The sequence below is a fragment of the Phyllostomus hastatus genome, unplaced genomic scaffold (assembly GCF_019186645.2).
Source record: "Phyllostomus hastatus isolate PE091 unplaced genomic scaffold, TTU_PhHast_1.1 phas_scaffold_501, whole genome shotgun sequence".
NCBI lineage: Eukaryota > Metazoa > Chordata > Mammalia > Chiroptera > Phyllostomidae > Phyllostomus > Phyllostomus hastatus.
In genome coordinates, this window is record NW_025334033.1 from 22,343,304 (window position 1) to 22,370,240 (window position 26,937).

At 44.2% G+C, this 26,937-nt stretch overlaps 1 protein-coding gene and 1 pseudogene across 4 annotated transcripts in view; one reads left to right on the top strand and one right to left on the bottom strand.

Annotated features, from left to right (window-relative positions):
* The window catches only part of CGNL1 (cingulin like 1), a 152,365-nt gene that overhangs the window by 66,012 nt on the left and 59,416 nt on the right, over positions 1 to 26,937 (top strand). For all 4 annotated transcript variants that reach the window (XM_045822905.1, XM_045822908.1, XM_045822906.1 and 1 more), the window contains one exon: positions 5,529 to 5,741. In XM_045822905.1, the coding sequence (XP_045678861.1) occupies positions 5,529 to 5,741 (213 nt within the window). The remainder of the gene's footprint in view (positions 1 to 5,528; positions 5,742 to 26,937) is intronic.
* On the bottom strand, positions 9,317 to 9,414 carry LOC123808992 (annotated as a pseudogene).

A 26,937-nucleotide genomic window follows, 5' to 3' on the forward strand; every position in this document is an offset into this window, starting at 1 on the left:
CAGATACATTTTCCTTATTATACCTTACAGTCTTCATTTCATTTTTTAAGGATAAATAAACCACAGTATAGTGAATCATCCTCCTATATTTAAATTTTTTTTTAATTATAAAAAAATATGGTGAGCATTTTTTACATGTATCCTTGTCCTTCTTTAGAAAGATATCCTAAGGATAATTTCCCAGAAATGATATCACTGAACAGTTTATAGCTTAATAAAAATGTAGCTTCACAAATAAATTTAAATAGAAAGTGAGGCTTTGACATATTGTATGATTCCTTGTGTGGACACTTCATTGATTTGAAAAGGGAAAGATGTTATCTTAGCTATTGGGAAGTCCCTTAAGTTGCTGAATTTTCCCAATAACTGAAACCTATAATTGATATTTGCCCTTTTGTCTGATATCCTCAATCCTTTTAAATTCTTTATTTTAGCATGTTTGACCTTGCCCTATTTTTATATCTATCTTTTTGTTCTCCTAGCCAGCTAATTCAATAACATATCATGTTACATCTTCCCCTACTTCATGCCAAGCAGCAGAGCAAATGAAGAAATAAATTTCAATATCTAAATTATTTTTAAAATGCCATCATTTTAAGAAAAGGGAATATTTCTGCAATGAGCCATATGCTTATTTGCCTCTTTAAACACAATATACTATGCATATATCAATGAACATAATTTAGTTAATTAAATAGTTTCTTGACACATTTGTAGTGGAAATTGGGGTGAGGATTTGGGCCTCAGGTGTGGTGATGTGTTTTCAGGCAGAGGCCAATAATGAGAGAACAGGAAAGGAAAACAGAGCACATCTTTTCTTAAAAATGTTCCTGATGCTGCTGGCTTTCTGGTGGTCTCTTTCCTGTAATGGACACTACATACACCATCCACTGCTGCCCTTTTTTCTACAGGATGAGCTAAGGCACAGTTAGCTTCTCTATGCCAAAGTGGGGTTCTCTCCCTCTGGAAAATTATCCACACTGTTTAAATCAGTTTTCCTTTGACTTGTCAGTGACATTTAGAACATGATCTGTGGTTTCTCTATCACTCATACAATAAACTCCATCTCCTCGTCTCTTTCAATGTATTCTTCATATCTTAATAAGAAGTGGCTGGGGAATCTGATAACAGATTGCAGTTGTGGCCAGGTTTTGCATGGTGTTTGACTTAGAAGACTCTTAAACACAATGAACATTAAACACATTGTGCTTTTGAATGTTTGAAAATAGCTGAGGGCCCTGTGTTTTGCGAGATGCCCAATGCACCAGATTTTTCATAAAATTTCTTCTAATGGTACTTCATATTTTGTGAAATGACATTGGGCCCCTAAATGGAACCAGTAAACAGAGAGAACACAGTAGTTTGAAAAAAAGGAAGAAAGGAAATAAGGAAGAAAGAGCAGAAAATAATCCTGTTTTCTCTGGATAAGCCATGCAATCGGTCAACAGTAGGATGACTGTTTTTTATCCTTAAACAACTGATGGTTCTAAATTTTTGTTTTTAACTCAATTTACAAAAATGATTATAGAACAAATTTTCAGCTACTTCTTTGTCCAAAAATGTGTTTTCCTCCATCCTGGGGGAAACGGAGAAGCATGAAACATCTGTCCTGAGTGCCGCGGCAGCGGAGTTTTCTCATTACTGGCCGTCGCCTTTGCTGGGGGCCTGCGGCGCCGGCAGCTGGCCCCACTCCAGCAGCCTTGTGGTGTTTTAGCTCTGACTTGGCCAACCTGCAAGTCCTTTAAGTATCAGTAAAATATGATGGTTATGAAACTATTGGTCTGGGGATAGACTGTCCTCAGAAATGATATTAATGAACATTTTATAGGATTTTTAATTTTAAAAAAGTAAAAAAAATCACATTTTTCACCAGCCATGTTACACTTTTTAGGCCATCCTTCTGGGAAAAAAATCACGTAATTCTTTGTCAGCTACAGTTTTGATATAAAACCCTTTACTTACCCTTTAATTGAGCATGGGCCAGAGAGAGGGACCCTTTAGAACCTCTGGGAAGCATTTATGCAGAAGCGGGTTTAGATCAGTATTTTTCTCCTGTGACATGGAACACCCGTGAATAGGTGGCATGTGCAATAAAGTGTTCTGTGGGCGAGTACGCTGCTGCTCTGGACATCTGGTGTGCATCTCTTAGTGCGCATGTTGTCAGGACTGCCCCTGGCTACCTGCTGGGCCCAGAGAGAACGTCCTTTGTCTCTCAACTTTCCTTCCTCCTTGTCTTTGTAGGTTCTGGTCCTGTTTCTTTGCTTTAGTTTGGAAATGTGTAGCACAAGTCTTATTTTGTAGGAAGTACCACACACAGTTAACTTTTATAGTCTCTCGCACCTGCACGCGCACATCCATACACACTGGGTCTTCCTCTCCTGGCCGCTTTCATGTGTGCGACTGGCCTAGGTTTTGACAGCGCTGATTCTGAATGGCCAGCATTTTCCCTTGTTTTCTTTGATTGGAGTCTGTAGAGAGGCACGTTCCTTTCTAATGGGTGTTGTCTTCTATTTTGAAGTTTATATATTACCTCTCCCATCTTTGGCTTGGTATAATTATCAGTAAAGCCACTGAAGTGCGGGAGTGACATTTTTGAAATCCCTTGTGCTTTTTGGGCTGTACCCTGGAAAATTTCAAGTGCTACTAAGTGATACGGTGAGGTGTAATTTGATTGGATTTGTGCAATACAGTCCACTTAAGCAACAGCCCCAGCCACAGATAGCAGTGTGCTGGTGTAGAGTGGTCCATAAAACTGAGGTTCTTAATGTGCACTGGCAGCAGTACACAAAAGGCAACTTAAAACACAGATATATCCTGGAAAAGATAAGTGTGGGAAGAGGAACTACCTTATCGTCAAAACAATTGAGAAACGTGTGAGAATCAGAGCAGGAAACAGGGGTTAGATTCTCAAGGGCTGTGGTGCAGAGGCTGGCAGGAGGCTCCAGGAAGACCTGACAGAGGAGCCAATAGCAACAGTGGCAGGGGAGTCTCTGCCACCCATGAAGGAGGGCTGTGCAGTGGCAGCAGCAGGACTTGCCCTTTGATAAATGTCAGGACATGTGTATTTTCATAAGATTGCTTGTGTTCTGTGTTACGTGCTTTGGAAGAGCCAGAGCTGCCTCAGCTACCGGGATGAATCTCTTGCTGTTTCATCTGAGCTTATCAATGCCCATAGCTAGATTCCTGAAGGACTAGTCCTGGTCTGTGCAGTGCAACTCTACCCTGGGACTGCAGAGGTTCCCCTGGTTCAATGGATGTGCATGTTCTAAAGAAAAGGAAAGATATTCTGTTGGCAGTTGTACTGAACTCAATGATACTATTTTTACCCCTTCATCAATGACCCTTCTTGAATGGGAAGTAGCTTTACTCTGAGGCCTCAGGTCCCCAAGTAGCAACCATTCCTCCGATTCCCCAGGAATCTCTACATTCCTGATGTACTTACTTACTGTACATGCTAATTTATTTATATCCAGAACAGCCACATTCCCAGTATCATTGATCCATACCTCAAAAATATGGTAAATCAGATTTATGCCCTTCATTCAAGGAGCTGATAGTCTAGCAGGGGTGATAAGAAAATAAATATATGGACTGCAAAGTTAAAGTGTCAAGTGCTGTGATAAGTACAGCTAAAGTGAGATGGGTGTTCAGGGAGGGGATTCAAGGAAGACTTCTTTGAGAAGGTCACATTACTCTTCAGAGATTGTTTGAAAGGCAGTGAGAGGAAGAAGGGCACTTCAGAGGAAGCCAGGTGGCTAGTGCTGTAGAGGCCACAGGTGAGAGGCTGGATACAGGGAGCAGTTGGGTGGCAATGGCGCACCACCTGGCGCGTAACACAGAACACAAGCAATCACCTGGGCAGAAGGTGATTAGGGCCTCAACCAGGGAAGTGAGGGAAACAATCGAAGATGTTACATACAGAACCAGCTCTTTGGTTGTGAGGGTCAAGGATGAGATTGGTCGGATTGCTGCCAGGCTTCTGAGCAGGTGGCGGCTTCACAAGAACAGTGAACAAAGGAAGCAGAAGGGAAGGAACATGAGGAAAAATGTAGACCTAATGAATCTGAAGTGCCCGTGGGACATCAGGATGGATGTGCCTAGCAGGTCATCGGAAGGGCAGGTCTGAATTCAGGTTAAGAATTGAAGGCAAAAGTTTGGGAGTTATTTACATAGAATTAATAGCTGGAGAAAAATAGATGAGCTTGCCAAAAAAAGAATAAGGAATGCAAAGGTGCATTCTTGAGGATCATCTTAGCATTTTTGGAAGAGGGAGAGAAAAGCCAGAAAAGATTGTCACAGGAGAAAAAAAATGGCCTGAGGGAAGAAAACAGGAGAGTGTGGTGTCTTTGAACTGCAAGGCAAAAGGAAGTTTAAGGAGACAGGCGGGAGGATCAGAGGGGTCAAGAAAAGCGAGGACTGAGAAGGGGCCGTTGGATATGGTGGTTAAGAGGTCACTGTGACCTTGGAGGGGGCACTCTTAGTAGCCTAGGAATAAAAGCCATAGAGCAAGAGATGAATAATAGAAACTGAGTAACAGTAGGTGGTCAAGAAGTCGAGGCAGTGAACAGAAATTATACTTTTAAAAAGTTTGGTGGGAAAGTCTTGTTTTTCTTTTTCCTGACTTAGAGGATTCTTGTGCCCTGAGAGAAAAGATGTAGATGCCCAGAAACAGAAAAGAACAAAGTGACAGAAAAGAAGGTAACGGATAGGGTAGGGCTTGGAGCAGGCTGGCCAGGGGCAGCTCCCTGTGAAGTGGCTTTGTGCTGGGGGGAAGGCCTGAGTATGGAGAACTGGGGTGAGTGGGGGGCTGAGGCAGCCATGCCCAAGTCCTGGTCAAGCAGGGAGGGAAGGGAAGAGAGGGGGGTTCTGAGCTCGAGGGGAGCTGAGCATGTCTGGGGTGAAGATGGCAACGCAGAGGAATGCCTGCTGAGCTTCTGGCAGGACACACGTGGGTTTAGGTGATGCTGTTTGTAGTGGAACTTGTTGCCCTAGTTTTGTGACTTTCTTCATGAACTCTGAGTGGCTGAGGAGAAAACGTGAGTATTTTGCCCTGCTCAGATTGGGGGGAGAGGGGGGTCAGTCCCAGGACTGGGATCGTGGATTAAGGGTTCCAGCGGGATGTGAAGTAAGCAAGGTCAGCAAGTCAGCATGACCCCGTGAAGCAACAACACATAATGACCCCATTAGCAAGGGCCACAGACCATGGCCCAGAAAGGAAGTGGGATGGAAAAAACAGACATCCCCTGAAAGCAATGAAAATTAAATCAGTTTCCCTTTTCTCCCTCAAATTTCAGGAAAGCTGAGCTAGTTAAATCAGGGGGAATGATGGCCTGTGAGGAGTGAAAGGGGAGAGGAAGGGATGGTCCCGTCCATGTGAGGAAGGAGACAGTGCAGGCGGGGGTGGGCGGATGGCTGCTCCCCTGAGTGGCCTGACTGGAGGGGAGAAGCGGGGGCGCTTGACAGAGATGGTTCACCTCCTGGCTTCACCTCCTGGTCTTCACCTCCTGGCTCACATCTCTTCTCTTCAGGAACTCTTACAGGCAAAGCAGGACCTTCAAGATCTGCTTATCGCCAAAGAGGAGCAGGAAGACCTCTTGAGGAAGCGGGAGCGGGAGCTCACTGCCCTGAAGGGAGCCCTGAAAGAAGAGGTTTCCAGTCACGACCAGGAGATGGAGAAGCTGAAGGAGCAGTACGACGCCGAGCTGCTGGCCCTGAGGGAGAGCGTGGAAGAGGCGACCAAGGTGAGTCCCTGCCCCGGACCCCAGGCCAGCCCACAGTGAGTGTCGGAAGGGGCAAGGGGATGTGGCTCGGGAACAGCCACCAGGGCCAGCCGTGCCCTGCAGCACTGCCAGCTGTCTTCTGTTTCATCACATCGCAGAAGCAGAACTCGTTCACAGAAAATAACTTCAACTGTGCTGCTGTTGACCGTGTTGAGTCTAAAAACTTAAACGTTATTTAGGACAATGTTTAAATGCTGTTGCACCAGGTGAGATTTAGAGGCCCTCGCATGAACTCGAGAAGCTCTGTAGCCCCTTGCAGAGCAGAGACCTGTACCCCTCCAGATGTGCCTAAAGGTCAGCGGCCCACGACCTTGTGTGGTTTTGCTGAGGGCACAGGACTGCAGACGGGACCCAGATTTCTGGAATCCTTCACCCCTACCCTGGCCTGTTCCTTCTGACTTGTGAAACCTTTTGTTAGATGTTTCAGGTTCTTTTCTCAACGACGTTACAAGAGGGTTAATTGGTTGAATTGCCCAAACCCTTGCAAGATGATTTTTCTCTTAATTGAATTCTTGGCTCCTACAAATAGATTCTCCTAAATTATGTTGAAGTGTTTTAGTGTGGGCCTCATGGGGGCTGTTGAAGAGGAGAAAAGGCAATATTTTGAGGGGGAAATGCTTTGAAATATCATGCCATCTTTAGGGAAAGAGAGGAATTGCACAGTACGATGCACAGAGTGAGTGCATGCAATGTATAGGCCAAAGATGACGAAGAAAGAACTCCTGAGATGGTTTGTTTATTCTGTGAGGATTACAGTGACAGCTCAGAGGTCGCAGGTCCTCCCTTCACTAAGCTCCATAGTGGTTCACTGGTTTCAATTATGGCCCGGTAATTACAAATGACAAGAAGTGAATGATGGATTTGTTTTTTATAACAATAAAAAGTCTGGGAAATAGTCTGTTTGGGGCTATGGTAACTGAGGAAGTTAAAAAGAAAAGGCTGCTTGTTGATTTGCCTATCTTAGATTCTTTTGAGATAGGGTTTAGTTTGAGGGAGAAAAGCACAACTGATTGAATTTTCATTGCTTTCTGGGGATGTCTGTTTTTTCACTTCATTTTGCCTGTGTGCGGTAGCCTGGTGCCCTTGCTAGTGGCCTTTCTGTGCTGTTGCTTCATGGGGGACGTGCCAATGTGCTTGCTACTGAGTAAAACGACGCTCCGCTGAGCGCATCATGTCTGTATCATCTTCAGACATTGCATCAAAGCTTGAGTTAACGTGGTGTATTCGTCGAAGGGGAGGTAGCCAAGGACGGTGTTCAGGCATGGTTACAGCAGTTTCACCGTAAGGAAGATTAAACTGACACCACACATGGGTCGCTCCTAGATACTGTAAACGGGAAAGGGAAACGTGGTAGGTGAAAGAGGATATCTTTCTTGTATGCAGTAGAGATAATCTGTAGAGACTTAGGCTATTGCGTTTTGACCTTTTTGAGGGTCAGAGTTGTGCGTTAGTTCACGGCATTTGTATTATGTCAGTTGAAGGGGGTAACTGTGTTGACTCACATCGGTCTGTGAAAGAAACAGCAGGTGAGCTAGCCAAGGTGTACATTACTGGCAGAGAATGTGGGGTTTCTGAGCACGAGGAAGCGAACACAGAGGGGTTCACCTTGGCATCCAGTGCCTGTCAGCTAGGCTCTTTGCCCCAGGTCACATTCTGCACTGCTGTCAGCGTCTTTCCCTGAAGAAACAAATCTGGTCATGTCAGCGTCTGCTTTAGTAACTGCCTTGGCTCCCCATCGCCCTAGACTTAAGTTCAAAACCGTGAGCATGGCAGGCAGCAGAAGTCCCTTTTCTTTCTAACCTCATCTCTAGAAAACTCCATTTTCTTTTAGTCCTCTCACATCTTCACCCATATGGAATGATTTCCTTCCACTTTTCTGCCTGAACAACTTTTACTCATCCTCCAAGATCCTTCCTAATGCCCTCTTCTCTGAAGGTATCCCAGATGCCTCCACTCCTTTTGGTGGAATCAATCGCATCTTCCTTGTGGTTTCTGTTGCACCCTGGTTGTTCCTCTACCAGGAATGATTAGGTTAAATCACACCATGTTGCAATTTATCATTTTGTCTGCTGACTCCATGAGACTCTGAGCTTCTTAAGCACAAGGCCATTTTTATCACTTTTTTTTTCTTAGGCTGAGATCGGCAGACTCAAGTACCTCAGGGCCCAGACAGGGACATAAGTGAGTTAAGCTCTGGGAGTGTTGTTGGGGTGACAGTAGGGCATGGTGGGGACTGTGGCAAGCTGGAAAGTGTATTCTTTGCTGTAGGGTCTGTTGCTTTTCTGCTACAGCTCAGAGTTTCCCATTTTGGGCCCATGTTGTTTGATCTCTGAATTTTTCAAGAGAAGCCAGGTAGCTGGATGTTGATGTGAGACCTCCTAACTTTTAAGCAGTGCTTCAAGTTAAAAAAAGAAAAAAAAAGAAGAATCACGTAAAAAAAAAAGAACCAAACACAACCCATTTGTAGGTCGACAGGTGTGATCCTTGTTGCTTTAGCTTAACACAGTACCTGGCATACAGTCGCATCTGTGCGATGTCTGATGAGGGAGAGTAAGTGGAGGATGAGTTCCCCTCTTAACTGGGTTCTCAGGCTGGTTGTGTGCTTACCATTGGATTTTCTCCGGCGATGATGTGAGAGGCCTTTTAGGAAATCTGCCATTACACTGGGAATTTCTGTGCCTTGCATTTGAGTTTACATGTAGTTTTTTAAAAAAGAAGATTATGAATGTGTTTTTATACCTTAGCTTTTGCTTCTGAAGGTTGTTGCTGAACGTATGTGCCAGAGCATATTTAATGGAAAAATTATGTTAATTTAGTGAACAGATGGTGTCTTTTTGCTACATTATTTACATGTGGGTACTATATAATAGAACTTTTTAGGAGTATATTTTTTTAAAATATAATATTTTAAAATAATATCAATATAAGTATATTGATTATGCTATTACAGTTATCCCATTTTTCTCCCTTTGCCCCCTTCTTCCTGGTACCCCCATTCTCTCCAGCAATTCCCTCTCCCCTTAGTTCATGCCCATGGGTGGTACCTATGAGTTCTTTGGCTTCTCCACTTCCTATACCATTCCCAACACCCCCTTTCTATTCTGTACCCACCAGCAATGCTTCTTATTCCCTGTACCTTTTCCTCCATTCTCTCCCCACCCCTACCTGCTGATAACCCTCCATGTGATCTTCATCTCTATGACTCTTTTCCTGTTCTAGTTGCTTGCCCAGTTTGTTTTTGTTTTTTTAGATTCTATTCTTGATAGTTGTGAGCTGTCATTTTATTGTTTATAGCTTTGATCTTCTTCTTTTTCTTAGATAAGTCCCTTCAACATTTCGTACAACAAAGGCTTGATGATGATGAACTCCTTTGCCTGGGAAGCACTTTATCTGTCCGTCAGTTCTAAATGATAGGTTTGCTGGATAGCGTTATCTTGGATGCATGTCCTTGCTTTTCATCTCTTTGTGTACTTTTTCCCAGTCCCTTCTTGCCTGCGATGTTTATTTTGAGAAACCAGCTGATAGTTTTATGGGCACTCATTTTTTGATTACTCTCTTCTTTTCTTTGTGCAGGGGCCATGCTAATCTTCTCTGTATCGTTCCAATTTTAGTATATGTGCTGCCAAAGTGACACGACTCTCTTCTTTTCTTTTGTTGCTTTTAAGGTTCTCTTTATCTTTAACCTTTGGCATTCTAATTATGATGTGTCTTTTGGTGTGGCCCTCTTTGGATCCAACTTTTTGGAGCTCTATGAGCTTCCTGGACTTGTATGTCTATTTCATTCACCATATTGGGGAAATTTTCTTTCATTTAATAATAATAGTAATAATTTTTCAATTTCTTGCTCTTCCTCTTCTTCTGGCACCCCTATGATTTGGATGTTGGTATGTTTAAAGTTGTCTCAGAGGCTCCTAAGCCTCTCCTCATTTTTTGAATTCTTGTTTCTTCTTTCTGTTAGAGTTGACTGTTTATTTCTTTCTTTTGCTCCAAATTGTTGATTTGAGTCTTGGCATTCTTCCCTTTACTGTTGGTTCCCTGTATAGTTTACTTTAGTTCACTTTGTATAACCTTCACTTCTTTAATTTTGCATCTGTACTCAGTCACTTCTCTGAGCATCCTGATCACCAGTGTTTTGAACTCTGCATCTGATAGGTTGGCTATCTCTGTGTCACTTAGTTCTTTTTCTGGAGTTTTGGTCTGTTCTTTAATTCGGGCCATGTTTCTTTGTCTCCTCAATCTCTTAGGCTCCCTGTGTTTCTGTGTATTAGGTAGAGCTGCTTTGGCTCCCCATGTTGATGCACTTGCTACGTTGTAAGGGGTGGAGTCTCAGGTATTTGCTAGGGCTGTGCAACTTGCTTAGCTGCTTTGTGCCACTGTCTCTTGGCGGAGGAGGCAGAGACGGAACAGTGTTACTTGCTTGGCCCTCACTCCAGTTCCAGTCACTTCCTCTGCTTCCTGTAAGCATCTGACATCCTTCTAGCTGCTTCCCTGGTTGGTGCTGATTCCCAGAGTGGGTGGGTTTGTGTATGTTCTAGGACCCTTGGGCTCTTTAAATGGACTCTCCTGACAGACTGTCAGCTTCTTCCACTGTGCCAGCCTCCACTGGTTTTTATAGCCAGAGATTATGAGGCTTTGTTTTCCCGGCTGCTCAGTCTGTCATGGGGCTGGGATCACTTGCTTCCCAGTTGTCCCTCCTGGTTTTTATCAGCCGTATGTGCATGTGGAACTGAACTGCCTATTCTGACGTTGTAGCTGCCTCTTGCCACTGCCTGGCCATGCCACATCCTCCCCACTCCTCCTACCTGCCTAGATGAACATTTCTTCTTTAAATCCTTCACTGTTGGACTTCCATAATGTTTGATTTTCTGAAAGTTCTAGTTTTTTGTTTTTAGGTTGGTTGTTATCTTTCTTATGGTTGTGTGAGGAGGTGAAGCGAGTTTACCTATGTTTCCATCTTGGCTGGAAGTCTGTATAATAGAATTTTATGATTATTATTTTCACTACTTGGAAGAGAGTGAATTAAATATACTTTTTAACTTTTATTTTTTAATTAATAAAAAATATTTTTATTTTTATTTATTTATTTTTAATTTATTTTTAGAAAGAGGGGAAGAGATGAGAAAGAGAGGGAGAAACATCAGTGTGTGGTTGCCTCTTGAGCACCTCCTACTGGGGACCTGGCCTGCAACCCAGGCATGTGCCCTGACTGGGAATTGAACTGGCAACCCTTTGGTTCATAGGCCCAGCACTCAATCCACTGAGCCACACCAGCCAGGGCTATTTTTTTATTGTATTTTTTCCATTGCCATTTAGCCCTCTTATGTCCCCCGCCCCCCGCCCCCTCCCCCTTTCCAGTAAAGAGCGTTTCTTAAATCTGCACTAGCCTTTACCCTTTTACATCCCTGGGGGAAGGACCCACCCACTCACCACTGTTACTAAAAGCTGACATTGCATTACAAAGTTTATTTCCTTGGTAAGTCTTAGGAGGCAGCCCAACCTTCTGTCATCAGTTTTTCTAATTTTTGCCACTGCCCCAGGGCCAAAAAATCTTAAAGTGCTGTTTTATTGTCGTCAGATAACAAAAACATTTCAGCCTGGCCTGAGTTTGAGCACTAAATGTTTTAAATTGCTAGAACATTTGGTGAAAACCATCAAAGTCTATTAAGGACATTTTACAGGTATTCCAAACAGATACTCTGTAAAAGTGGTTCTTGTAGACCCAAGTAGCCTCACCTCTTTAAGAACAGACTGATTGCTCACCAGGGAATTCATGAATGCTTATGAGGGTTCCTCCTGCTGCAGAATGAACAGGGCCTCTCCCGCAGCGCTGGGCGGGGTGGTTGGGGCTACTTCCCTGCCCTTCCCACATAGGAATGGATGGATCTTCATGGGCTGTTGGGAAGGGGAGTCTAGCTATCAAACATTCTTTGAAAGAACTGTGAAGAACTTTGACACCTTACTCCATCACATACATTTTTTCTGTGTTACATCCTTTTATAATTTTTCCGGTTTTAAGAGGGGAATGTCCTCTTTCTGCTTGGGGTTGTGGCCATGGCAGGAACCCACGTGCAGAAGTAGACAGTCAGTGTGGATGTGAATGACCACAGTCGGGGGTATAATGAAGTCTGTCCGTAGCTGTTACGTGTCTTTTTCATGTCTGCCCCTTCCAGTCTCCAACTCTTGTGCCAAAGACAAGCGCAGGCTGTTTAGTGTTTTCAGATTTCTCCAAGTCGACTGAGTTCAAATTCTAGCTCCTGCAAGAACTTCCCCGGTTCCCTCTCAGGCCTTAACATTGCTGGACCTAGAATTGCTGACAATTTTGTTCTTGTTTTTTTCTTTTTTATCGTACTAAGGACTGTTATAATTTTTGCAATAGGCATCCCCAATGTGCTTGGCACTTAATAGGTGTTCAGAAAACATTTGTGGATTAGAGGAATGAATAGAGAAAAAGGGAGAGGCCCTTCGAGTCCTGACAACCCCAAGACCAGGCATTATACTCTTTTGGAGTCTGATTTATGAATTAAAATATTGGCTCATGAAAATGCACAAATCTTGTCTATTGGGAGCATTATCATAATGTTAACGTTGATCTTGAAGGACTATTTTTGCATCCAAAAGCTGCAAGTGTTTCGAGGATGGTTAAAAAGAGTCACTTTAAATTTGTGTTGGGCAATATGACTTCTGGACCATTAGACACTTTTAGAATGCACAGCATATAGCAGTTAAGCAACAAATATCTCTTCAGTGAATGGATTCTGGGGTAGAGGAGGGAGGATGAAGATGTGTTCATCAGCATTCACCAATTTACTTACTGAATAGTTGCCAAGTGCTGAGTTATGTAAGGGTTATAAAGATAAATCAGATAAATCTCCTTTCCAGAAGATGGAGTTGGAGATCAGTAACACTCCAGCTGATTACAGAGTAGGACAGGGCAAATGCCCCAAGAGCAGTGGAGATGAAGGGCTACAGGAGATGGCTGTAGTCTGGATGGGGCTGGGGGCTATCGGGAAGGTTTCATGGACGGGCAGTGTTTAGGTCGGGCTGTGAATGGTGAGTGGTATTTGGACCAATGAGCATGGAGGCTGAAGATATTTTAGGTAAGGGAGATGTATGTCTGGGCTGGAGCCTTGTGGACCAGTAGCAGTTAAGGTGGTTCCAGATTCAAAGAGACTTTGAAGAGGCAGGGCCTAGATCCAAAGAGTAGACGGTGTTTGGATCACAGTTAAGCCAGCTGTATATAAAAAGAAAGGCATATTTGAAGTCATTGGGGGCATCTAAATACTGTCTCTATATTAATTGATATAAAGCAATAATATAAAAAAATTAAGGGTAATAATATTGTTATTGTTTAAAGTATCTTTATCTTTTAAATAAACTTACTGAGGTATTCAGGGGCAAAATGATAGGCTGTCTGGAATTTGCTTTGAAATGACCCACTTGGGGGAGGAAGTGAGTGGGGGCAGGGCTGAAGCAAGATTAGCCATGGGTTGAAAAGTGTTAAAGCTGGGTGATGGATAAGTAAGAATTAACTATACTATTCCCTCTACTTTTGCTAATGTCTGAATTTTTATATAATAAAAAATTATTGTTTTTAAGAGATTTTATTTATATTTAGAGAGAGGGGAAGGAAAGGAGAAAGAGAGGGAGAGAAACATCAATGTGTGGTTGCCTCTTGTGTGCCCCCCTGTTGGGGACCTGGCCCACAACCCAGGCATGTGCCCCGAGTGGGAATCGAACTAATGAACCTTTGGTTCACAGGCCCTCGCTCAATCCACTGAGCCATACAAGCCAGGGCAAAAAACCCCAAAACAAAACGTTATTTTTTAAAAGAACAACCCAGAAAGATTTAAGATAGAAAGGGTGAAGTGGAGTGAGATTGTGAAGACTGTTTGAATATCACATAGTAAGTACTGTGGCAGATGAGTGGTTTTTAACTGGTAAGAAAGCAGTTGATATTTTTTTTATTAGGGACCTGGTAGGGACATGACCTTGTAGTGGTCTGACCTGAAGGTAGGAGAGGTTAGAAGTTAGGAGAATGATTGGAAGGAATGAGGAGGAATGAGAGCAGGTAGGGTCTAAGGAAAGGCAGTATCTCCAGGGGAGAGACCCTGCAGGGGGCGCGATGACTGGGGTGAGGGAGAGAGCAGAGACCAAGCTGAGCCCAAGGTGCTGCCTCTGGGAGCCTGGGAGGAGGCCTTGCTGGGAACGGATGGCTCCAGCGGGCCCCTGGGGGCTGGAGGTTAGTGAGGGGCAGGGCGGCCCAGGTATTGGGCGGGGTGGTGAGCTAGTCCATGAGGGTCGGGGGACACTGCTGGGGGGACTTCGATGGGACAGAGAGAAGAAGACAGGGGCTTAGGACGGGAGGAAAAAGAGGAGGATACAGACCTGGAGACCTGAGGAGAAGCAGATGAGTGAGTCCTCGCAGGAAGGCTTCAACCGCAGCCTGTTTGTACGTTACACGTTTATACACGGAGCCTCTGTACTGTTACCCGGTTTTGCTTCTCGTGGTGTAAATTATTTCTAACATCACACCCACGTTTTATATTCTGTAATCCTTACAGAAATCTCATTCAAATTTAGTCATGTTGAAACTTCTTTGTCCCTCCAGAATGACCCAGGTTATGGCTGTATGTTTGTGTTTCACCCAACACTTTGGAAATGTCACTTCATCTTATAAAAATGAGTGTGTCTTGGGTGCTCCTGTCCCACATCACTTCTGGGTTTTCCTTTCCCTCTTCCCTGCCAGTCCGTGAATGGCGTTTTTCCAAAGCGTAAGGTCAGGGAATCAAACCGCTGCTAATCCCAGGGTCAGTGGAATTGCCTCCCCGAGACAGGGCAAATTCAGTGTAAAATCTCATCTCTGCCTTCTCTGAGGCAGCCAGGTCAGCTAGGGAAACTGAAAAATTCCTTACTTCCCCAGCTTTTTAGCTTCAGATAACCAGCTCACTCTGAACGGCCCTGCTGGGAGGGAGAAGCAGCGGGGGTTGTGGTCGGGCCGGCACGGGAAAACACTGCATTCTGCAGACACAGGCCTGCCTGCGGTGGTAAAGATTTTTCTATTAAAAAATGAAAAATGGGAAAGATTCAAGGTTGAAAAAGGTCTCCTTTCTTTTATTTTTCTCTCTTGTTCCCTTCTGCCCCCAAAATGACTGCTTTAATAAGAGCAGCTTTTAATATGTCTTTCAATAACTGTATCACCCTTCTGCATTCTGTATTGATTTAAAGTATCTAAGAGGACTGGTGCAATGTCCTTGGATGTTCCTTTTGAACCCTGCCTCCAAGTCCTAGATATGCCGCTTCTGGCGGTGACTCTCATCCCAGGCAGGGTCCTGATCAGCCGCTTAGTGGGCTGGGGTGAGCATACACAGGACCTCTGTCCCTGCACTTCTCTGCTGGTGTTTCAGCTGTGCCGTAGAAGAGAATAAGAGTCCCAGACATGCCTGTTCACTTTTCATCAGGTGTTTGAGTGTGGTCTCTAGCTGTGAAGCTTGGTTAGTCTTGTGGGGAGAAAGACATGCAAATATTATGCTGATAAAGCTATAGGCCCTGCTGCTGAGGCAGGAGCAGAGAAAGAGATCAGTCAGGAAGTGCTTACTGCTTAAGATGGCAACCTTCAGGAAGGGAAGAGCACATCAGTTCTGTAACGGGACACCCTGAGTGCCTTTCCCTGCAGCAAAATACTTAAGAGTTAGAAATGAGAAAGCTACTTCCTTTTCCCAGGACCTCTTCAGAGTTTCTAGATGTAGCTAACCTTGAACCTGCTGTCTTCGTATGCAACTATTTTTTAGTAAACTAAGAGTTAATACTTAGAACTGTTACAAAATTTAAGTAGTCTAAAGGCAAGACAAAGAATGTTGGCCTGGGGGACCAGTTAAAATAGATTTCATTTATTTAAAAAAAATCAGTTGGGTTCCAGTTCCAGTTAAGATTTCTGGAGGGTAGGACCTCGTAAAATGAAGTATTTACGAGGAAGCTTTGCGCCCTTCCCGGTTAGGAGGGCGGCATTAAAGGAACGCTCCTTGGGGTCTGCACTCATGAAGCTGGGGAGTAGGGTTAGCTGCTGCTGTTCTGTGGAGGGCACCTCAGCACAGGAGGAAGAGCTGATGAGAGTTGCTTTGGGAAGGTTCCTCACCCAGGGATAGGCAGGTGGGACATTTGACAGTTTTTGGTGACAGTGCTTTCAAGCCTCCTGTGCACGGTTAAGTAGGAGGACATTTTCCCGCAGTTCCAGTGGGAGGGCGGTGGAAATAGGGCTTTCCAGGACACGCAGAGTGCTCAGAGGATCCAGAAGGTCACAGCTGATTAACACGTGGAGTGAAGAGAAAGTCTGGAAACTGAACTGAGTGGAGAAGGAAATAAAAATCCTTGTCCTGGCCTCAGGAAGAGCCACAGAACAGCCTAGTCTGGAAGTCACGCTGGCTGGAGGAGGGAGGGGCGTGCCTGACCATCCCCCCTGTAATGAGGAATGGCGGGGACGAGGCTTAAATAACTCGGGAGATTTGATGTGCACTAGTCACTGTCAACTCCTAGCCATTAGGAGTGGATTCTTGAGGCAGTTTTTGGAATCCCCATCTATAACTAGTTTACTCATAGTCATTAATTAACAAAGCAAATATCTATTGAGCATTTCACTCTTGCCAGACACTGTGCTGGGTTATTGGAATAAAAGACCAAGGGGGTAGGACAGACATGTTTCAGTGAATCACACGTATAAATTGTCATTCAGTTGTGATAAGTGCTTTGAAATGAGAGGGAGGGGAAGCTTCCTTGAGGAAAAGGAGGATGGAGATCTGAAGGATGAATAGGAAATTACCAGATTTAAACAAAATCTCACAGAATGTTCCAGGCAGAAGGAGCAGCATATGCAAAGGGCCTGTGGCAGGAAGGAGCGTGGTGTATTCACGACGTTGCATGGAGCCCAGTGAGGCTGTGGTATGAGGTGACGTACAGAGGGAAGGAGGGGCCAGCTCATGCAGGCCTGCTTGTGCATCTGAAGGATTTTGTTCTCTTTCCTAGGAGTGATGGAAGCCATGAAAGACTTTTAAACAGAGAGAGAGAGAGAAAGAGAGAGAGAGAGAGAGAGGTGGGGGGTGGGGGGGAAGGGGGTGTGTGTGCATGCGACATGAGCCCATTCCTTCTGGGGGAAAGAGTCTGCTCTGGTCTTTACAATAAGAGGGAATGCCCTGGGATGGTTCATTCATGTTGCCATTTACAATGGAGACACAAGCTCTCTGAGGTCTTTCCAGCAATCCAGTTCCCTTTTTAAAGGGTTATTACCTGCCCCTCTCTGCTGAAGGGCAGAAAGGGAAGAGAGAGTCGTGGAAGCCCCATTTTGTTTGTGAGGTTTTGCTCTTTGCAGAGGGCTGGCTGCTTGCATTTGTAAATTGTGTCTGAGCCAGTGGACGAGGGTGGGCAGGGGTCCTGGCTGAAGGGAAAAGCTTGGTGTATTGGTGGTGAGGTCTACAGGAGGAAGGTTTTCAGTTGTTTCTTGTTTAATAAGGCTGTTATGTCTCAGTGTCTCAGTGCTGGAAAGACCTTTAAAATGTGTAGAAGTTGAAAGAATAACCTAGTGGGGGGTGCTTGCCTGTCTCCCCAAATGGAATATATGTTCTGAGATCTCCATGGACACCACCCAGAGTCGAAGAGTGGGAGTAAGGCAGGAGCAATGGCCGATCCCTGGGGCCAGCAGCCAGATGCATTCCCAGGTGTGGATATGGTCAGCCCACAGAACTGGGCAGTGTAGTGAGAGGGGCTGTTTTAAATAGCGAAGGACAGTCATAGTTACTACAGTATTGCAAATAGTTGAATTCTTAACACCTGAAAGGAAAACTGCTTTAATTCTGTCATCAGACATTCTACTCAATCTGTGTTATATTTTCTCTGATCCTCTGAACTCCCCTGATGAATATTTTTCTAAAGACTTGCCAAGGTCATTAAGTAGATTTCTACTCGGTGGGAAATTTAAAGTAGTCTACTGGATTACTTTAAGCAGACAATGGAACACGTCATAAGCTCCAAACCCATTAGATAAGAAGCAGCGTGGAAACAGAAGTATCTACAATGTCAGAGCAAAATCAGGACAGCAGGCACTTATGGGAGCCGGCCTCTGGGATGGCCCTGCCACCTGCTCCCTGGTGCTTTCGCCCCTTGAAGTTCCTTCTGTGTTGAATAGGACTGATCCACGTGACCAACAGGAAATGGAGTGTGACTTCCAAGTCTGGGTCAGGAAAGACACATGGCTTCCTCCTTGCTGTGCAGAAATGTGTGTGCCCTGTCCCCCATGCTTGCCACCTCTGGGCCCTTGCTGTGGGGTCCCTCCAGTCCGGAATCCGGTGTGGTGCCGCAGACAGGTAGCAGCCTGTTTCCATGGCTTACTGGCAGGGAGATCCTTTTCAGGGGCGCGGGGGTGCTGTATGTTATTTTATTTTGTGGAGTAATATCACATATGACTTTTGAAAAATTCAATTCTGTGCATCAATCACCAAAATACTCTGATTCTCTCACCTCCTTCCAATGCCAGCAACCCCCTACGCGTTCTTCAGAAGATAATCTGTGTCAGGGGTTCTCAGCTGGGAGTGGTTCTGCCCACTCACCCTGCAGACATCTGGCAATGTGTGGAGACACTTTGCATTGCCACAACTGGAGGTGAGGGGTGGCATCCAGTGGGTGGAGGCCAAGGATGCTGCTAAACATCTTATAGTGCACAGGACGTTCCCCCAGCACCTCCCCCCCACTCGGTGTTGCTGCTGTGAAACTGGGACCTGTGTATACAAGTGTGTGTATATATTTGTGTGTGTGCATATGTCTATATATGTGTGTGTGTTTACATTCCTTTTCTTTTACACAAATGACTGCTGTCTGACCTGAAGCATAGATGGTGAGCGACAGACTGAATGTTTTTGGCAAACCACATCTGTGATTCCAGAATACTCTTTTCTCAGTTGGGAAAATGATACCAACAACACCTTTCTCCCAGGGCTGTGCATGTTCTAGCCTCATCCTGTGTCCTCCTCCTGGACGTTTCCCTGTGCCCCCTGCAGTCCCTCTGCCTTCTTTCCTGTTTATCTGCTCATATTAACTATTATTTCAATATCTCTAATGTCCTTCACCACTCCCTATGCCTCAGTCTCCACCAATTAAAATCCTGCCTATGCTGCCCTGACCTGCGAGGCTCAGGTGGCTGGGTGTTATCCCGCAAGGTGAGAGGTCACCGGTTCGATTCCTGGTTGGGACATTTGCCTGGGTCGTGAGTTTGTCCCAGTTTGGGCACATGTGAGAGGCAACCGATCGGTGTTCCTGTCTGTCACATTGATGACTCTCTCCTCCTCTTTCTCCCTCCCTTCCTCTCTGTCTAAAAATAAATAAATAAATTAAATCTTTAAAAAAATCCTTCTTGTCCTTCAGGGCTGAGCTCAGATGCCCTTTTCTTCGTGTGGTCCAGCAGCTGCTGTCCTTTCTCCTTAGACCCTCAGAGCCTTCTGCCCCTCCCACAGCAGTTATTGTGTTTCGCCCTGCCTATAGTGCTTGTGTACTCACTCACTCACTTAGCACATGATGCGTTGTGCAGAAATACAGAGGGGTCTCTGCTCTCCCACTGCCTAGTCCTGAGACAGGCAGGAACGTTGACGCTGCTGACCGGAATGCTGCGTGACTGGTGTCCAGGCTCAGAGAGGCTTTTATATAGCATGTACAGCAAAATGCAAAAAGGGCTGCCTTTGCTCCATGTAGGTGGTCCGGGAAAAGTCCTAAGAGGGGATTAGGCTTGGACTGAGTCTTGGGAGCAGTGAGAGTTAGTGAGGTGACCTAGGAGCAGGGAAGGACATTCTAGATGGAGGGAAGTTCATAAGCTGGAACATGGGACATTTTGTGTTGTTCTCGTTGGATACTTTAGGGGTAGCCTTTTTCCTTGTTCATTTTTGTATTCTTCATAGTCTTACCCTGGGCAGTTAATAGAGTTGTGTGTTCATGTCCTTATTCATTCAACAAATATTTTTGAGAGCCTTCTGTTTTTGAGGTACTGAAGATACACATAGGTTTAGGTACATTGTTGGTGGCAGATGGATTACGATGGAAACCGTTGGAGTAGAAGGTGGCTTCTGCAAGGATCAGAGGTGGTTTAGTGAGGTCTGAGCCACAGATTAAGTCATGCGTTCATGGTGAGCACACGTTAGGAGTCTGGAAATGTGTGTGAGAACAAGTCAGAGGCAGATGTGATGGAAAACCCCTCCTGCCCCAGCGGCCACTGGGGAACGGAACTCGTCTGCCCCAGCGGTATTAGGGTGGTTTCAGAGAGACAAGCTGAAGGGCAAGGCGCTTGCTCAGCAGGCTGAGTACTGCAGTTTTCACGGTGATGAACACAGTACAGTTTTGTCAGCGGCGGAGAGGAGTTGGGTGGGAGATGCCTGTTCCTTTTCTAGGAAATTCCGAAGCCATGGGTAGGCCTCATCTTTGGGGATTCGCAGACGAAGGGGAGAGTATGGCCAAGTGCGCATATTTCTCCTTTTAACACTTCCCTTCTTTTTCCTTCTTTTTGTTTTATTTGTTAAATTTCTGCACATGTTCCTCAAGTGTGTGGTCCAGAGAGAAGAAATACTGGCTGTGTCTAGATTTAGGAAACTCTGAGTCCACTTACAGTTAGAAAAAAGGTCTGGATGTGCTTCAAAGACTTTCTGGAGTCACAATGGGGAGGTGGCACTGGAGATGGGCCTGAACGTCTTCGAGCAGACGTGGCGTAGGGGGGCTGCAAACTTTGTCTTTCCCACCCCTGGACTGTCCGAGAGCCTTGAAGATGCCTGCTCTGCACCATAAGTGTTGGCTGAGTGACAGCACAGGACAGGCTTAGATGCCAGTTTCATTGGAAAACATTGAGTTCTTCATGGCTTTGGAGCTAGAGCCAAGGCATTAAGGAGCTCTGGAAAATAGGCAGTGGGGGTTGTCCTGTAGCCTCCATCTGGAGGGGCCTTTAGAGCCAGTTGGGTTTATAAATATGACTCTGAACTTGAATCCGGCACAGGCCAAGACCACAGAGTTCTCTCTGCCTGGTCAGGCATTCGTCTTCTGTGCCTCTGAGTTCGTGACCTTGTGTGAGAAGATTCTCACTGCTTCTTCAGTACTTGGTTTCTGAGATCTCGGGATGCCAGACACCTAACCTGCCTGCTGGGCTTCCTTGTACTCTTTCTGTTTTGGACAGTGTCCCTTGTAGGTCCAACCCACTACCATTTCCTTTGTCTGTCTTAGTGACCCTGCAAGGCAGAAGCAAGCGCTTGTGCTGCGTTCTGTGAACTTCCCGCTGCTGACCTGGGGAGAGAAGGTGGTTGGCAGGAGGTGAACTCTGTGGCTGATTTGGGCCCAGCAGAGAACCAGGGTTAATAATTTATTACACCTCTGTGCAGTCACTGATGTTGACCTTGACAAACCTCTGGTAGAAATTAGTCAAGCCTGGCCTGGCATTTAACAGGATAATACAGTGCAAAAATAACTTGTTGAGAGGTTAATCCTGTCTCCAAGTTTACAGTAGACTTTTGTATACCTTTGATGCTACTTGCACCCAGCAGTAGAGAACCATAGTGTTCACGAAAGCGATGTCATGCAAGGTTGGGAATTGGAGAACAAAAGTCATATTGATGGGGGAGCCCTGTAGGGGAGGCAGTAGCACAGCAGTTGGTCTGGTGGGTATGGCGGGTGATGATGGGGCCTCCTCCCCACCCTTTTTAATTTTAAATCCGTAGCCCTTTTTCTTGAGCAGTTCTGCATCTTTTACCTCTGGCAAGAGAAGGTTAAGCTGATTAAACTTTCCCATAAAGTCAACAACACTGCTGCTTTGAAGGCACTTTAATTGGAGGAGCCCACTCACTACAGAGTTTGTTCTTTCTTTTCCCCTGAAATGAAAACAACCCCAGGCAATGGAGAAAGCCAGACTGGAGTTCTAGTTAACTGTTGGATAAGCGTAGACTGCCAGCAAAGGTGAGCCAAAGGTAGATGCTTACTTATTAGGGAGAATCTAGATGACTATGTGTTAGGAACTATTGCTCCCTGAAGTTGGAATGCAGATTTGCCCCTGTGAACAGCTGCGAAGCACTGGAGAAGTTTAGCTGCTCCTCTCCTTCCCTCAGCCCTCTAGGAAGGCACCATGACTGGGTTAAAGATGGTTCTAGCATACAGATTTTGGGTTCCTGGTTATTGCTTTTTCCAGTACACTGGCCGTCACTTTAGTCTAGCCAACAAATACATGCTCTGTAAATACACAAGTGCTTTTGGGAATGGCGGCTGGCTCAAGGTGGGAGTATATGGAGGATGGGGCCATAACACAAAGCAAACCAGAAAAAAGAAGTGCAGGAGCTTGAAGGGAGAGGGCTGGGGACTGGAACCGGTTCTCAGACACCTCAAAAATCAGCATTCGAAACAGGCAGGAGGGACAATAGCAGTTGGAATGTGGTGGACACGGTGAGGCGCAGTGGAGGCAGGAGGAGAAAAGATGAGCGTGGAAGGGGCATGGATGGAAGTGGGGAAGCTGGAAGCACCAAAGGACAGAGGAGTTGGGAGTTTGAGCCAAAGTCTAGAGGGGAGAGGGAGGAAAGGGGGCCCTGAGAGTCACAAGAGGGGACAGCAGAGATGGAGGATGAACCGTGAGCTGAGTTGTGCCAGACGCGATATCTGCTTCAGAGGGTATCGACACACAGTTATCCTAGATAAACTGCAGCCAATGTTGGTTTTATTGTAATATGAGAACTATATAATTACTAAATAAATGACTTTTAAAATAAAGTGTGAAAAACTAAAAGAGGATAAATGAACCTTTTATTACCTGAGATGGGCATTCATTCTGCCTCCTGTTTCTGGGGATTGTCTGTCAATAGCATTGAGCATGATATGAAAATATGCATTGAATTTAATGCCTTAAAAAGAGTTACAAGTGCCACTTACTTGCCTGTGGGAAACAGGACCATAGCTCAGTAAGACTCTTTTTGTCCTTGGGTAAGCGTTGGGAGAGATACCATTGGAAAGACATCAAAAGAATAATTTAAGAGACTCAGGGCCCATCCTTGAGAATGAAACTAATATTCATTAAAGATGCATGGTCTAGCAGAGAATTTATATAAATTGTGAAGGGGAGATGGACACGCTCCTGCTTCCCAGGGCTGTGCACTCTGAGGGTCGGGGCCTCGTTGCTCCGACCGGCGGGCGCGGGGCCGTCCCCTTCCTCTCGAGACCCACTCTCTCCGAGTGTCTCTGGGGGTTTTCTGTTATTTCCTCCAGATCATTCCTTGATAAACAATATCTGATCATCAGATAAGCCGATATAGCATGTTATTAGTTCTAAAATAATTATTTTTGGTAGATTCCTTGGGATTTTCTTCATAGTCAACTATGTCATCTGCAAGTTGGGATAGTTTTATTTTTTCTTTTTTGATCTGTATGTCTTTATATTCTCGATCCTGTCTTATTATGCCAGCCAAAAGTTCCAGTACTTTGTTGAGTAAGAATGGTGAGAATGGACATCTTTGCCTTATTCCTGATCTTAGGCAGAAAGCATTCAGTCTTTTACCATTAAATACAATGTTAGTTGTAGACCTTTTGTTGGTGCTCTTTATTGAGTTGAAGATGTTCCCTTCTAATTATAGTTTTCCGGGAGGGTTTGTTTTTTTTAAACAGGTGTTGAATTTTATCAAGTGATTTTTCTGCATCTATTGATATACTCACGTGATTTTTTCTTCTGAATTTCAAACATTGAACGAGCAGCCTCTTGCATTCATGAAATAAACTCCCCTTGCTCATAGTATATAATTCTTTTTATATATTGCTGAATTCTACTTATTAATATTTTGTTAAGAATTTTTATGCCTACCTTTATGAGGGATATTGGTCTCTCTTTTTGGTAATATGTTTGGTAATATTGACCTCATTACGTAAATTGAGAAATATTTCTTCCTTCTATTTCCTGGAAGGCAGTGTGTAGGATTGATATTTATTCTTTAAACAGTTAGTAGGATTCTCCAGTGAAACTGTATAGGCCTGGAAATTTCATTTTGTAAGCTTTAAAATTGTGAATTCAATTGCCTTAATAGTTAGGAGACTTTTCAAACTGTCTCCTTCTCGGTGGGTGAGCTGTGGGAGTCTGTGTTTTTGGAAGAGCTGGCCTATGCCGTTGAGTTGTGTGCAGCTGAGTTGTCTGCATCATTCCCTTGTGCTCCGGGTGCCTGCAGGGTCTGCAGGGTGTTCCTGTGTCACTCCCCATAGCGATCATCGGCATTTTATATTTTCTTTTCCTTCAGTTCTGCCAGAGTTTTGTCAGTCTTATTGATCTTTTAAAATGATCAGCTTCTGAAAAATTTTTAAAAATCTAAAAATTTTTAAAATCAGCTTTTTGTTTCATTGATTTTTTTTCTGTTGTTCCTATGTTTTCAGTTTCATTGATTTCTACTGTGATCTTTATTATTTCCTTCCTTCTGCTTCCTTTGCGTGTATAAGGCTCTTCCTTTTCCAGGTTACTGAGGTGGCAGCTTAGATTAATGAATTCAGGCTTTTGCTGCTCTTTTCTAATGTAAATAGTGCTATAAATTTCCCTCAGCACTACTTAGCCATGTCTCACAAATTTTGATATGTTGTATTGTAGTTTTTATTCAGGCCAATGTATGCTTTTTTATTTTCCTTCAGGATTTTTGATGCATGGATTATTTAGAAGCGTGTTGTTTAATTTTTTAAATTTTGGAGATTTTTCTTTTATGTGTTTCTAGTTTGTTTCTATTGTGGTCAGAGAGTATGTTCTTATTATTTCAATTATTTTAGATTTCTTGAGGTTCCTTCTATGGCTGAGGGTTTGCTTTATCTTGGTATATATTCAGCGGGTTTTTGAAAAGGATGTATATTTTACTAGAAAAGCATATTTAAAATAGCAAATACAATTCAATCTCAGAGATAAAAAGAAATGATTTTCCCCTGTGGGCAGCAGAAAGATTGTTACTAGTCATTTAACCACTCTCAGCATTAGTTATATCATCTACGAAATGAGAATTCATCCTTTTTAGTGCTTTACAAATCCAACTCTGTTTACATGCTATAAGTAAGTGGTTGACGATGTGTGAAGTATGATATTATTAGCTGTTGAGAGTTTTTTTCCCATTCAAATTGTAATTTTGTGAAATTTTTCTGTTTTAACTATAAGACAGGAAACATATTTTGGACCATACTTTTGACATATTTTTCCTCTCTCAACATACATTTAGAACATCTTTTTAGGAGACTATGTCTAGAACATTTCTGTATTCTTTACTGGCAGCAGCACAGCCCACCGGACAATGATTTAACAGGGTTCAACTACCTGCTCTCTCTTCTGGTGCCTCAGCCTCACTGAGCTCTTCTAATGGCCTAGCATTCTCCTTCCAGAAAAAGAAAGAGCTGGCCAAGGCAAGTGGGCAAACCAGGCTAGAGTAGGGGCTGAGTTAGGACACTGGAATCAAAAGTGAGCGCGAGTCAGGCCCAGGGCCCATGCTCCTTAGACAAGCCTGGGTGGTGACATCGAATCAGCTGCCTCCTGATGCTCCAGGGCAGGGGTAGGTTCAACTGTGCTGGAACTTCATCTCCTGCGGACCTGGCTGAGGAATTTGGCCCAAGTCAAGCTTCACCACCCTTCTGGAATTAAGTTACCTACCTGTCAGAAAAATGTGAACCAAACTTTAGGGTCCCATGACTCTGTTTCTGCCTGTGGAAATAAGAACAACATCGTTGCAAAGTGTTAAAGGAAAAGTAGTGGAGGGAAAGGAAGAGGGTGGTGAGTAAACTATCAGTGAAGAAGAGAGAAAACATAGGGTTGGAAAGCAAGACAGACATTGTGCTCTTCTGGAAGAAGTGAACAATTCTTATCATAAGTCTGGCTGATTCTCCCTCTCAGGGAAGTCTGTCCACTCCTCTCCTCACGTCTGCCATCTAAGACTTTAAATGAGTTGGCTGCTCACAGCTATGGTTCAATTGAACGTGTAAGAACAGGTTGTCAAGAGCGACCTTCAGATATTTACACCAAGTGACTGCGTGAGTATTAGAGGTATTGAGAAATCCAGAGGAGGTCCAGGTCTTGGTAGAGTATTGAGTGGGCTGTGGACTTACGATTTTTTCAATATTGAGTCTGTGTTGAGTTTGAAAGGCTTTTGGGATATCCGGGGAGAGGCGTTTGGCCCAACATGAAGGCTGGGCTACAGCAACCAATTTTGGTTGGCTGCAGTGGGCACTTACCTAAGGAACAGGCTATTAGGAATCTGCCCTAGTTTTGTAGCACTCCCCTTGGAGGATGTGTTCTAGGACTCCGTGCTGATGGCACAGCAATTATAGGTCTGGCCCTACGAGCCCAACTTGAAAAACTGTGAAGGTAACACTCTTCTTTGACTCTGTTTTTTCTGCCCCACTTCAACTGCTGGCTGGTAGAGGCCCAGGTTTTAGTGAAGGACAGCTTTGTAGTGGATGAGCAGACCTAGAAACCTTTCTACCAGCGCAATCATACTAAACTCTAATTGCATAGCAATTAGAAAACACTAAATCAAAATGTATTGTATGTGTGTATTTTGTGGTTGAGTATTTGCAAATTCATGTTCAGGGTGAGATCAGGATGGCTTCTTCCTGGGGGATGCATTTCTCTAAGATGGTGAGAGGGTTTCAAAGGACAAAGTTTTCTTCTTGAGTTTATTTAGCTTCTTAGTTTATTTTGCCTCAAGTGGACATTACTTATTTTCAGGTGACCAAAGCCAAAAAAGAATGTTATTGAACAGGAGAGTTGGTTTATTGTTGTTTTTCTGGACAAAAATGACACTTACTGGGAACATTTGGCCAGGACTGGAATACTGGGTTAGAATACACTCTGCCCGCTGACACACAAGTGTTTCTAGGAATTTTACAGGGTTGGTTTTCTGATATCGGTAATAGTATGTGTCATTGGTTTTTACCAAATAAATCTATATTCTCAGATTTTCTTTTTGTTCACTTTATTTTATATTTTTTAAAGGCATTTTTAAGGTATCTCTGTGGGGCTTGATGATTAGAGCTGTGTTTAGTTCCTAGTTTTGTAGACGTTGTTGTTACTGAGAATCTTGCCTTTACTGGCTTCTTTATTTCTCTTGACAAGCAGGTGTGGAGTTAGAAGCCATGCATTCTGCCTGGATGAAACGGATTT